Source organism: Carcharhinus amblyrhynchos, chromosome 9 (genome assembly GCF_965287045.1).
Source record: "Carcharhinus amblyrhynchos chromosome 9, sCarAmb.v2.hapA, whole genome shotgun sequence".
NCBI lineage: Eukaryota > Metazoa > Chordata > Chondrichthyes > Carcharhiniformes > Carcharhinidae > Carcharhinus > Carcharhinus amblyrhynchos.
The window spans coordinates 63,508,705-63,521,347 of record NC_137332.1 but is presented as its reverse complement, the minus strand read 5'-3'; the positions used below and the strand labels follow the sequence as shown (position 1 = coordinate 63,521,347).

The window sequence follows — 12,643 nt, the reverse complement described above, 5'->3', positions numbered from 1 at the left end:
AAAGTGGAATCACAGAGTGATGAAGAAAGCATTCAGCATGCTTGATTTCATCAGTCACAACATTGAATATAGGCATTGGAATGTCTTGTTGAAGTTGTACAAGGCATTGATAACGCCACACTTGGACTACAGTGTACAGTTCTGGTAACCCTATTGTAGAAAGGATATTATTAAACTAGAAAGAGTGCAGAAAAAATTTACTAGGATGCTATCAGGACTTGATGGTTTGAGTTATAAGGAGAGACTGGATAGACTGAAATTTTTTCTCAGGAGCGTAGGAGGCTAAGGGGTGATCTTATAGAGATCTATAAAATAATGAGGGGCATAGATCAGCCAGATAGTCAATATCTTTTCCCAAAGGTAGGGGAGTCTAAAACTAGAGGGCGTAGGTTTAAGGTGAGAGGGGAGAGATACAAAGATGTCCAGAGGGACAATTTTTTCATGCAGAGGGTGGTGAGTATCTGGAACAAGCTGCCAGAGATAGCAGTAGAGGCAGGTATAATTTTGTCTTTTAAAAAGCATTTAGACAGTTACAAAGATAAGTTGGGTATAGAGGGATATGGGCCATATGCGGGCAATTGGGATTATCTTAGGTGTTTAAAAAAAAGGGCAGCATGGACAAGTTGGGCCGAAAGACCTGTTTCCATGCTGTAAACCTCTATGACTCTATGACTAACTCCAATGTATGAATGATATGCCAGCTCAAAGAAGTAGGAAATGTATTCATTTTTCTTTAATATATGTTTTTTGCCTTTCAGCAAACGCCAGTTATAATCAAAGTGAAGCAAAATTTAGCAATATAACTCCTTGTGTGATGTACAATTGCTCTGTCGCAGTTGAGGTAAAGGCTACAACATGCAAGTGGACATTGTCTGGGCACAAAACAATAGACTATGAAGGTAAGCATTCAAGACTGCAATATCATGTCAGTCGCAAGTCCCATAACTCTGAAACATTGCTGTGTTCTGAGGAGAACTTCTCTTGTTGGGATATGTGGCATGTGGAGTTGTATTCAAGGGGCATGGTATTGGAAAAAGATGTCTCAGTGGCTGTCCAGTTAGTATAACAAGCGCTTTTAAGGTGACCAAAAGATTGCTGTATCTTTGACTGCTGTTTTCTTCTTGACGATTCCATTTCTGTTGCTAACAATCAAATTTCAGGTGACGAATTTCCTACATTGACATTCTCCATCCAAGTGCTTTTAAAGGAACCAGGGGAAGGTGTGAGAATTTGCACCATGTGTGCCGACGTAGGTACTGGCTTGAGAACGGTGGTTGCAAACTTCCTTTACTGTGTTTGCGTCGCTGGAGAGCAAGTGACTGATCTATGTTCTATACTGGGATATGACCCCACCCGACATCAATATTAGGGCACCACTGGCAATGCCAGCTGAACTTTTTATACCCTGTCCCCCTCTATCAGCCATGGAGGACCATAACTTAATCAAAAATACAACAAAATACCAAATGGCTCATTGGCGATTTTCTTACTGGAAGCTATTCATTTGGCTGTTTCTCCATGGAAAGCTGGCTGAATAATGGGAGGAAGTTGAAATGTATTTATTCAAGCAGCAGGGTGTCTGAAACATAGTTCATTATCCATGGCATCAGTGGAGCTATCAAAATCACGATGCAAAATATATTAGCATTCATGAGCTGCAAGGGGTACTCGCTCATAAACATGCAAGTGAACTGTGACCGTCAACAGGAGATAATGCAAATAAATGTTCAATTCTAAGGCAGGCATCATTCATTTAGTTTAAGACAACCTACTGTTTCTGTGTTGTTCGAAAAGGAAGGTGGTCGGAAAAGTTGTTTGCAGGAAACCAAAGTTGTATGTCTCAGCTTTGGCTCCTTTGGTGCAGCAATCATGAGTGCCATTGAATTAGGCTTTTACATCCACCAGGATAATTGAATAAATCCAGAGGAGATGGCAGGACAAGGATCAGTGAGGTCTTAAGTTTAAGTTTATTTACCAGTGTCATAGGTAGGCTTACATTAACACTGAATTGAAGTTCTGTGTAAAGTCCCCTAGTCACTACATTCCAGCACCTGTTTGGGTACACTGAGGGAGAATTTAGCATGGCCAGTGCACCTAACCAGCATGTCTTTTGGAGTGTGAGAGGAAACTGGAGCATCTGGAGGAAACCCACGCAGACATGGGGAGAGTCGGCACAGTCACCCAAGCCAGGAATTGAACGCGGGTTAAGGAAGTAACATTGCAACTTGTGTAGGGTCTTTGGTTCAGATTTACCATCAATGGGATTTCAGCTGGAGTAAAGTAGAGGAGGACACGGTCTGGATGCTTCCAGTGAGAACATGGAACACTGACAATGACCGGAAGATATTTTTATGAAACAGCTTTGCAGACAGAATGAGACCTTCAACCAAGTGTCTGATCCATCCAATACAATATCTGCACAATGAACTGACTTCAACCAGTACTCTCCTCTACACCAACTCAGATGCTTATCCTTCCATCTGTTTTTCTCTTTACCTGCTTGATCCGAAGTCTAGATAAAGTGGAATTGCAGTGCAATTTACATCAGTGCAATTTCCTTCAAAACTTTCCTTGGCCAGCGTTCCTTCATGCTCCATAAACTCAAAGCTGTGCAAAGCTCTACCACTGGTATCCTGTCTCACATTAAAGCCCTGCTTTCCAGCCTGACCTATACTAACTCCCCAGTATCCAATATATGAAATATAAAATCCATGTCTTTATTAATAAATCCTACTTGGCCCTGTCCTGAACTATTTGTATAATCTCCTCCAAGCTGCACCCACTCCTGAATGTTCCAGCCCCATCATGGCAAAGACCCCCAGCTGCTTCTAACCTGCTGTACAGAATTCCCCGCTGAGATTTCTGTGCCTCGCCACTTTCTCTTCACCTTGATTCAGGAACCTATGAGTTCAAACCCTTCTTAGAAAAATAGACAAAATAATTGTGGCATTGCTGACATTGCATTGTTTAAATTTTATAGAACCTGAGAAGCCACGGGTTAATTTGATAGCTGGCAACAGAAGCATTACCGTGATGTGGACCAATCGTATTACCAAACGAAAACGTATAACAAACATCATTATAGCATGCAGTAATAGAGGTAAGAAACTTACTCTGGCTATTAACAAATAGCAGCAATTGTATCTTGCAAGAGGAGTGCAATATTTGAAAATGTTATTGATTTTGAGATCCCTGAGAAACAAACACCTCCTACTGTTAGATAAATTCGCCCCATTTTATCTCCAAATTTCTGGATGTGTGAAAGGGAAATGGCATGGAGCTCTCGACAGGACATCTGGAGCCTGAGTGAACAGAGCAAGCAACTGTATGTCTCCTTAGCCAACCAGCTTGAGAGATGATGAAATTAGCAGAGCAAGGAGGTGTAAATTAGAATTATAAAATCAGAGAGAAAGAAAAACTGGAACCAGAAAGCAAGGTGAAAAAGTGATAGAAAGGGAAAATATAAAAATCATATTTTCTTATAAAAAAAAAATTTCAACAATTAAAACTTGAAGGAATGAGACTTGGCATTGGAAGTTGTTACTTCTTTGTGCCAATTTGACTGTCAGTAATTAAGTTATCACATAAAAGTACTTTGAAATAATTTGATTTAAATTTCTGTGATGATTGTGCCCATGCAAACACACAATCCCCAAGCCCTCGTGGCTTAGGGGGAGTAGGGGGGGACCGCAGGGTATAGCAGTAAGAGTAAAGCAAAATGGATGCTACTCCCTCTGGAATCCTGTGCACCCTGACCCAGATGTGATTTTACAGTGGGACGAGCAGGACCTGAGACGGGAAGCCCATCTAAGTCCCTATTAAGTTGCCACTTAATGGCAGAGAGCCCAACTGCTTCTAATCTGCTCTATAGAATTCCCAGCTGAGACTTCTCCACCTTACAAAATCTTCTTAGAGTCTTCCTCTTTGACCAACTTCATCACCTCGTTCTTTACATCGATGTCAAAGTCCTTTAGGACACCCCTTAATATTAAAGACACATTATAAGTTCTTGTTGCTGCTTTCTAGCATTGATCCTTTTGCTGCTTCAAATCACAAGTATTGTGCTGACTGCTGAGAATGTATGATTTCTGGGACAAAGTTTGGTACCTATACCCCCTAATGGTGGAGCACCAACATATGGCCAATCTGAAGAAGATGCATGTAGGTTGTATGTCAATAGTTAAAGGTTTTAAAGGTTGTTTATTCATCTCACAGGTAGACTTACATTAACAGTGCAATGAAGTTACTGGGAAAATTCTGAGAACCCCCTGCCCTACTTTGGGTTTGCCTGCTGTGCCCATCCCTTGTCCCACTGCTTGGCAGTGCCATTCTGGCAGTTCCGGGGACAGTGCCAGAGCACTGCCCAGCCATCTCCCGGATCACCTGAAGGCTACACTGATCTCCATGCCCCCAGTATGGTCATCTCAGCACAGTGGCAAAGTGGTTAGCACTGCTGCCTCACAGCACCAGGGACCCGGGTTCAATTCTGGCCTTGGATCATTGACTGTGTTTTCACAGTCTCCCCGCTTCTGTACCCAGTTTCCTCTGGGTGCTCAGGTTTCCTCCCACAGTCCAAAGATGTGCGGGATCGACCATGCTAAATTGACGCTAGTGTGAGAGAGACTAGCTAGAGTAAATGTGTCAGGTTATGGGAATAGGGCCTGGGTGGGGTAGAGACTCCCTGGGCTGAATGGCCTTCTTCTGCAGGGATTCTCCGATTCTTTTATCATCTCAGTTGCTGGAGAGCAGTAACAATTCCCACCGACATTACATCATGACAGAGGGCAGGAATATATGACATTCCCGGAACATATTGGGTTAAGCTGTTTAATCAGAGGTAAATGTAAATTCAGAAAGACGTGAACCTGATTACATCGCCGGCAGTGGAGGGAGGTGAGGGCTGCAGGCAAGATCTCAAACTGAGATCCCCCCATTCTAAATCCCACTATGGCCCCCCATAGGAATTTGCATACATAAGGGGATTTGCCCGTGGTGGATGTGCCCAAAAAGTCACCCCTTCAGTCACAGGCATGGTGCTGCAGTACCGCTTCCAGCCTGCTGCAGCGCTGTCTATGGAGGGGTAGGAGACCTCTCAGTCAATTTGAATTCAAAGTGCAGATGGGGTCCTGCCTGCTGCCAGTCAGAGCTCAATTAAGCATAAAATGGCAGCAGGATTGTCAGAGTCATCTGCAGTAATTCTCGCCAACCTGAAAATTCAGGCCCCTGTAACAAGTCATTGGAAATTTCCTAAAGAATCTACTTCTACCACCCTTCCTCTATCCTTTCAAGCAGTGTATTGCCATCATAAAAAGTAACTTTCCACATCCTTCACAGAGTCTTTTGCCAATTACCTGAAATCTGTGTCCTCCGGTTATCTACTATTCTTAATTATTTTTAATTATTCCATCAAAATCCTTCATGATTGTAACAAGAATTTGCACTTCAATAGCACCTGTAATATTCCAAGGCACTTCCCTAAGGAGAATCCCAGCTTTTCAAGTCTCCATCTAGGTGCTGAGTTCCTTATCACTAATTCTCTTTTAAGCCTTTCTTTGAGTCCATGATGTTTTTCTTCAAGTGTGATTCTCTGAATTGGACATTTTGTGTTGAATATCAACTTTTAATAAAAATAAGTACAATGGCCCTGGGTGAAGTGTTTAGGTGGGTGGGTGTGGATTGGGGGGGCTGTGATTAGAGTTTCAGAAATCTGTTTCTCTACCCATATCCATCTCCAGCTCCTCCATTCCCAGTTTTAATTGGAAGATAGGTACTTGCCATGCCTAGTCCATGGAGGCAGGTTGGCACTTATGGCTGTGAGCCTAATTATCATTTTGGTTTTGAATTTCCGTTTTAAGCAGGTTTTGAACTTGAATTTATCTGTTGTCATTTGGGTTTCCCGAGGCTCGGGAAACCGGCAGCTTCCTCGAGGCAAGTACTTAAACTTGAAGGATTCAAGAGGTCAGTGCCATCATGCCTTCCTCCTGGTTCTAGATGTCTGCCTGAGGAATCTTTGTGATGGGATAACCTGCTCCCATGACTTTCCCCAGGACCCTCAAATCCCCCTTCACCTCTCCACTCTACTCGTCCACCTACAGTTCCCTCCTGAGCAGGAGCTGGAAAACCCTAGGCTGCATGTCAGCGTGGCATTGAGATACTAAGTTGAGACTTTCCTACATTCTATAGCAGTCAAAGTATGCAGACTATTTGTCTGGATCAATTGTTGTTGGTATGGATTTGAAAGGGCAATTGGCCTCTTTCTGCATTGTAGGGATTCTGTGAAAGCCTCCCTCTCCAGCACAGCAATATTCTCCATCATCAATAGTATCACTCCTCCATTTTTTCCTTACTTTTCTTTCCTGAACATTGTATCTCAGAATATTTAGCATCCTGTCTGACCCTTTTTTTAAAGCCAGGTCTCCGTTATCGCCACAAAATCATATTCTTATTTGAGCTACTATGTATGCAGCTCACTATTCTTAGTTCCTGTACTTCTTGCATTCACAGAAAACCTAATGCCACCTTCAGAATCTGTGCTTTTGACATGTCTGCTTCTTTTCCTCAACCTCCACCCATTTCTGCCCCCCCCACCCCTTCCCCCCTCTCTGTGGTTGACCCATCTCCCACACTTCTGCCCTCGCCCCTTTGTTATGATATGGATCAGAAACTCCAAGGTATGTTCTGAAGTCAGATTGGACCCCAACAGTTTGCTATTTTGACATATTGTATTCACTCCAACTCTGATCCTACTGGCACACTGGGAAGCTATAGAGTCTGTTTTGTATTTCAGAATAAACCTGAGCATGACTGGTTCAAAGTAGAAACTTCTTTATTAAGTGTCCTTTATACTTAGCATGTTACAGAAAGCAAAGTAAGGATTATTTAAGAGAAAGGGAGAGAGAGAAAGCAGCAAAAGCCAACGCTGGATCAAGCTAACTAAACATCATTGTATGTCAACAATATAACTGAATATTTATCTTGTATTATTAAAGAGCTGGGTACAAACAGTCTCTAGCTCTACAATACCACTTGGTAGCTGTGGCCATGGAAGTTTCTGTTTACCTTATGAGAAAGTTTGTTTACCATGCATTGTACTTTCAAGAGAGTGTAGGTATGTTTCTAGGCTGAACCCAGAATTCCAATCTGAAGTGGTTAAATTAGTTTAAAGCATAATACAATTAGTTACATTAGGCAGAAATGCCTTAAAACAAAGCCTTTTAACTGCACAAACCATACAGAGGATCCCACAGAAGTTTTCATCAAAATAAGGTTTATAACAACACAATTTAATCATAACGAACTAGCTTAACATTTAACAATTAAACAATACTTAAAAATGACAAGGTATGATTCTTAACTGCTAAACTATCCCCCAGAGTTGGCCTCATTGCCAAAAAAATCTAAAGGCTCTCCCATCTTTCTAGTGACACACTCATCTGCTGTATCATTTCATTACTATATTCAATTGCAGGCGGTATCGGGAGTAATCTGGAAATTACTACCTTTAATTCCCGACTTGCGAGTTTATTTTTCGGATTCCTAAACACTGCATGAAAATCTCATTTTTTTTTACCTCAGTCGTTCATACTGTTGTGGACCAAGGCTGTTCACCTTCTCTCCTCAGAGTGCATTGCAGCTGCTTTGTGAATTGTTCACCCTGGCACCAGGGAAGGAACATCCCAGCCTGGATTCTTGACTATACTTGTGAAATGCACATCTATTCCCACAGTTTTTTAATCCCTTATTTATATTGCTTTTCCAATCTTCCTCCTGACCCCCTCCAGTTGTCATGCTAAGAACCCCAAGTCCCCAAATTTGATATGTTATGGGTGGGAAACACCCAAATTATTATGCTTCTGAGAGACGAGGGATGAACCTGTTCCTTTTCCTTCATTCAACCTTCTCTGTTAGTCACTTGCCTTGTGGATACCTTTTCCCAGTTCAAATGTATTTATACTTTAAAAGGAGCCATTTTACATAAGAACATAAGAACATAAGAACATAAGAACATAAGAAATAGGAGCAGGAGTAGGCCATCTAGCCCTTCGAGCCTGCCCCGCCATTCAATAAGATCATGGCTGATCTGTCGTGGCTCAGTTCCACTTTCCCGCCCTCTCCCCATAACCCTTAATCCCTTCTCTTATCAAAAACCCATCAACCCGCTTCTTAAAAATATTTAGCGAGGCAGCCTCCACCACTTCAACGGGCAGAGAATTCCAGAGATTCACCACCCTTTGAGTGAAGAAGTTCCTCCTCAACTCCGTTCTAAACCGCCTCCCCTTTATCTTGAGGCTGTGCCCCCTAGTCCTACTGTCTTTTTTGAGCGGGAAGAGTCTCTCCACCTCTATCCTATCCATCCCATTCATCATCTTATACGTCTCAATGAGATCTCCCCTCATTCTTCTAAACTCTAACGAGTACAAGCCTAGTTTATTCAGCCTCTCCTCATAGCTCAATCCCCTCAACTCCGGTATCAGCCTAGTAAACCTCCTCTGCACTCCCTCCAGGGCCAAAATATCCTTGCGCAGGTGCGGCGCCCAAAACTGCACACAGTACTCCAGCTGCGGCCTCACCAATGCCCTATACAGCTGCAGCAAGACCTCCCTACTTTTATATTCAATCCCCCTCGCTATGAAGGCCAGCATCCCATTCGCCTTCCTGACCACCTGCTGCACCTGCAAGCTGGGTTTTTGCGATTCATGCACAAGGACCCCGAGGTCCCTCTGCACCGTCGCCTGCTGCAGTTTTTCGCCACGTAAGTAATAGTCCTTCCTACCATTCTTCCTACCAAAGTGGACCACCTCACACTTGCCAACATTAAATTCCATTTTTTTAACCAGGCATTCTTGAATTACAGAGTGAGTTTATTTCAAATACAATACAATTCAATACAAGTTTGCAGATGACACCAAGATTGGTGACGTAGTGGACAGTGAAGAAGGTTGTCTAGGATTACAACGGTAATTTGTTCAATTGGGCAGTGGGCTGATGAATGGCAGATGGAATTTAATTTAAATAAATGTGGAGTGATACATTTTGATAGGTTGAATCAGGGCAGGACCTACTCAATTAATGGCAGGGCAGAGTTACAGAACAAAGAGATCTCAGAGTACAAGTTCATAGCTCCTTGAAAGTGGAGTCACAGGTGGACAGGGTGCTGAAGAAGGCATTCAGCAAGCTTGGTTTCATTGGTCAGAACATTGAATACAGGAGTTGGGACATCATGTTGAAGTTGTAAAAGATATTGGTAAGGCCACATTTGGAATACTGTGTACAGTTCTAGTCACCATATTATAGAAATGATATTATTAAACTAGAAAGAGAGCAGAAAAGATTTACTCGGATGCTACCTGGACTTGATGGTTTGAGTTATAATGAGAAACTGGATAGACTGGGACTTTGTTCCCTAGAGCATTGGAGGCTTAGGGGTGATCTTATAGAGGTCTATAAATAATGAGGAGCATAGATGGGATAAATAGTCGACATCTTTTCCCAACAGCTAGAGAGCATAGGTTTAAGGTGAGAGGATAGACATACAAAAGGGTCTGGAGGACAATCTTTTCAGTCATAGGATGGTAAGCGTTTGGAATGAGCTGCCAGAGGCAGGAGGAGAAGCGGATACAATTTTTCATTTAAAAAGCATTTAGCAGTTACATGGGTAAGATAGGTATAGAGGGATATGGGCCAAATGCAGGCAATTGGGACTAGCTTATTGGGAAAAACTAGGCGGCATGGACAAGTTGGGTCGAAGAGCCTGTTTCCATGCTGTAAACCTCTGTGATCATGACACACAGATTAGAAATAAGAAGTGAGTTCAAAATTAGAAGCTACTAACATATACAAGTGTTGCTTGTCCGTGAGGAATAGATGCTGAAACCTTGTGGCCGTTAAGCTGGCTGATTCTGATAGCATTGACTTTGGCAGTTGAGCCATTCGTTTGGAGATTTTTGGTTCTGCAGGTTAGCTGAGGATTTGTCTTGCTTCTTTTACGACTAGATTTGCTAATGTGTGATCTATTTGCAACAATCGGAGAGAGATTTTATCTGCAACCAGCAAGGATGTCAAATGAATGTTCTTCAGCTGTGACACTTCAGAGCAAGCACCAGTGCAGTGGAACTAGAACCACCAGACTAGCACACAAAGACCAGAGTTGCAGTTGTTTTTCTATCCCATTTGCTTGTGTATTCTGGAACGGGAAAGCCACAAACATGTCTGGGAAATAAATTACAGGAACTGATTCCTGCTGGGATGATATTCAGCTTCCATTCTCTCTACAGGAGTTCATTGTTCAGTTTCTACATTGCCCTCTGTTTGAAAACAGTGTGGCATTCCATTGTGTCTCTCATGACTGAGTGTAATCCACAGAGGAATTCCAGCAAGTGGTTACTTTGCAGTCTCAGCCAGTTTTAATTTGCATATCCATTTTTAAAAAAGAATGTCCTTTTTAAAAGTTTAACATATCCGTACATAATTTTGGACTGTAATACATTGGCACAAACACACTGAAGTTATGATGTACCACAAAAATGCTACAGTTTTTCAAAGCATGGTTTGCCAAGTTCAAGCCTTCATTAGAATAATTCAAAACCTGTATTCCTTCCTTTACAGCTGACGAAAACATAAATGAAAATGAGCATTATGCCAAAGGAAAACACACTTTAGCCAACCTGGTTCCATATAAAAATTACACAGTAAAAGTTACTGTCTTCAGTGAGAAATGCAAAGGGGGAAATATGACCAATTCAACTGCACAAACAAAGCCTACTAAAGCAGATCGTAAGTATTCCAATAGTAACACTTCTGTAATTGTTATAATCAATGCTGTTGCTCCATTTAAAACCATTAACTTTTTCTTAATTTATTGGGTGGAATCTTGTGCTGCTCCTGGGATTGGGAAGCAAGGCTAGCAGAGAATCATAATTGACTAAGAGGCTCAATATCAGCTTCTGGATGGTGGGCTAAAACTAAGTTCAGCAAAGTTCAAAACTGAGTCGAGTTCCTCGACAGCAAGCACCGGGTAGCTGTTTGTGTATATTTGCATAGCCTGCTAATTAGATGTAAATTTCACTAGAATTAAGTTCCCCTTCCCAATTAAGTTAGTCACGAATGAGAAATACATGCTGTCAGATTCATAGCTGCATACAAGTGGCATGTGGCAGGCAAGTTAAGGTACTTACTGAAGTTGGAGTGAATAGCTGCTGCTTTTTTCTCCTTGGGAACCTATTGTTCACTAAAACAATGACTGAGATCAGATGGCATCAGTCCAAGGATCTGAGGGTGGTCAAGGTGGGCATGATCAGTTTCTAATTGGTTTCTCAAGGGTGATGGCCATCCATTGTTCTCATTTCCCTTCATCCTCTGATTGGCCCTCTAAAGTGTCAATTACTTATGGGATCATCTCTTTCATTAAAGCTTGTTTACATTACATCTTGCTAAGATAACAGAATGTTTTGATATCTCCCTTGCCCATTTATCCAGGATGGGAGAACTATGCCACCATGCCAACATAATTGATATCCTGAGCTCATTGTCTTCAAACTACATTTAATTGGTATTGAATCAGGCACCTGTCTGTGAGTCTGTGTTTTGTACAGGTTACTGGAAGATGCTGTTACTCCTTTCGGCACAGTGGTTAGCACTGCTGCCTCACAACGCCAGGGACCCAGGTTTGATTCCCAGCTTGGGTCACTGTCTGTGCGGAGTCTACACATTCTCCTTGTGTCTGTGTAGGTTTCCTCCGGGTGCTCCAGTTTCCTCCTGCAGCCTGAAAGACATGCTGGTTAGGTGCTTTGGCCATGCTAAATTCTCCCTCAGTATACCTGAACAGGCGCCAGAATGTGGCGAATAGGGGATTTTCACAGGAACATCATTGCATTGTTAATGTAAGCCTACCTGTGACACTAATAAATAAATAAACTCTATATCAACTTGGAATTAGTACTTTATTTTTGTAACAAAGAATAGAATGGTAAAGTTGCTTATCACCTTAAAAATAATAAAGAAGTTTACAAGTACCAACTGTGGTGTATCTCATAGAATCATAGGACCCTACAGTGCAGAAAGAGGCCCTTCGGCCCATCTAGTCTGCACCAAACACAATCCCACCCAGGCCCTATCCCCATATCCCCACACATTATACCCACTAATCTCTCTAAACTGTGCATCCCTGGACACTAAGGGGCGTCCTTTCTTAGGATGACCAATCAACCTAACCCGCACATCTTTGGACTGTGGGAGGAAACCCTTGTCAGACCCCACTTGGAGTACTGTGTGCAGTTCTGGTCGCCTCACTATAGAAAGGATGTGGAAGCTATTGAAAGAGGAGATTTACAAGGATGTTGCCTGGATTGGGAGGAATGCCTTATGAAGATAGGTTGAGGGAGCTGGGATTCTTCTCCCTGGAGAGACGAAGGTTGAGAGGTGACCTGATAGAGGTTTATAAAATGTTGAGAGGAATAGATAGGGTGGATTCTCAGAGGCTATTTCCCAGGGCTGAAATGGTCGCTACGAGACAACACAGATTTAAGGTGCAGGGAAGCAAGTACAGAGGAGATGTTAGGGGTAAGTTTTTCACTCAGAGGGTGGTGAATGAATGGAATCAGCTGCCGTCGGTGGTGGTAGAGGCAAACTCGCTGGGGTCTTTTAA

The 12,643-nt window shown here is 42.4% G+C and overlaps 1 protein-coding gene across 1 annotated transcript in view; it reads left to right on the top strand.

The window, feature by feature from the left end:
• ptprc (protein tyrosine phosphatase receptor type C) overlaps positions 1–12,643 on the top strand; it is an 86,466-nt gene that overhangs the window by 30,460 nt on the left and 43,363 nt on the right. Inside the window, exons 11-13 of the mRNA XM_080196762.1 lie at positions 759–899; positions 2,981–3,100; positions 10,606–10,773. Of these exons, the coding sequence (XP_080052888.1) occupies positions 759–899; positions 2,981–3,100; positions 10,606–10,773 (429 nt within the window). The remainder of the gene's footprint in view (positions 1–758; positions 900–2,980; positions 3,101–10,605; positions 10,774–12,643) is intronic.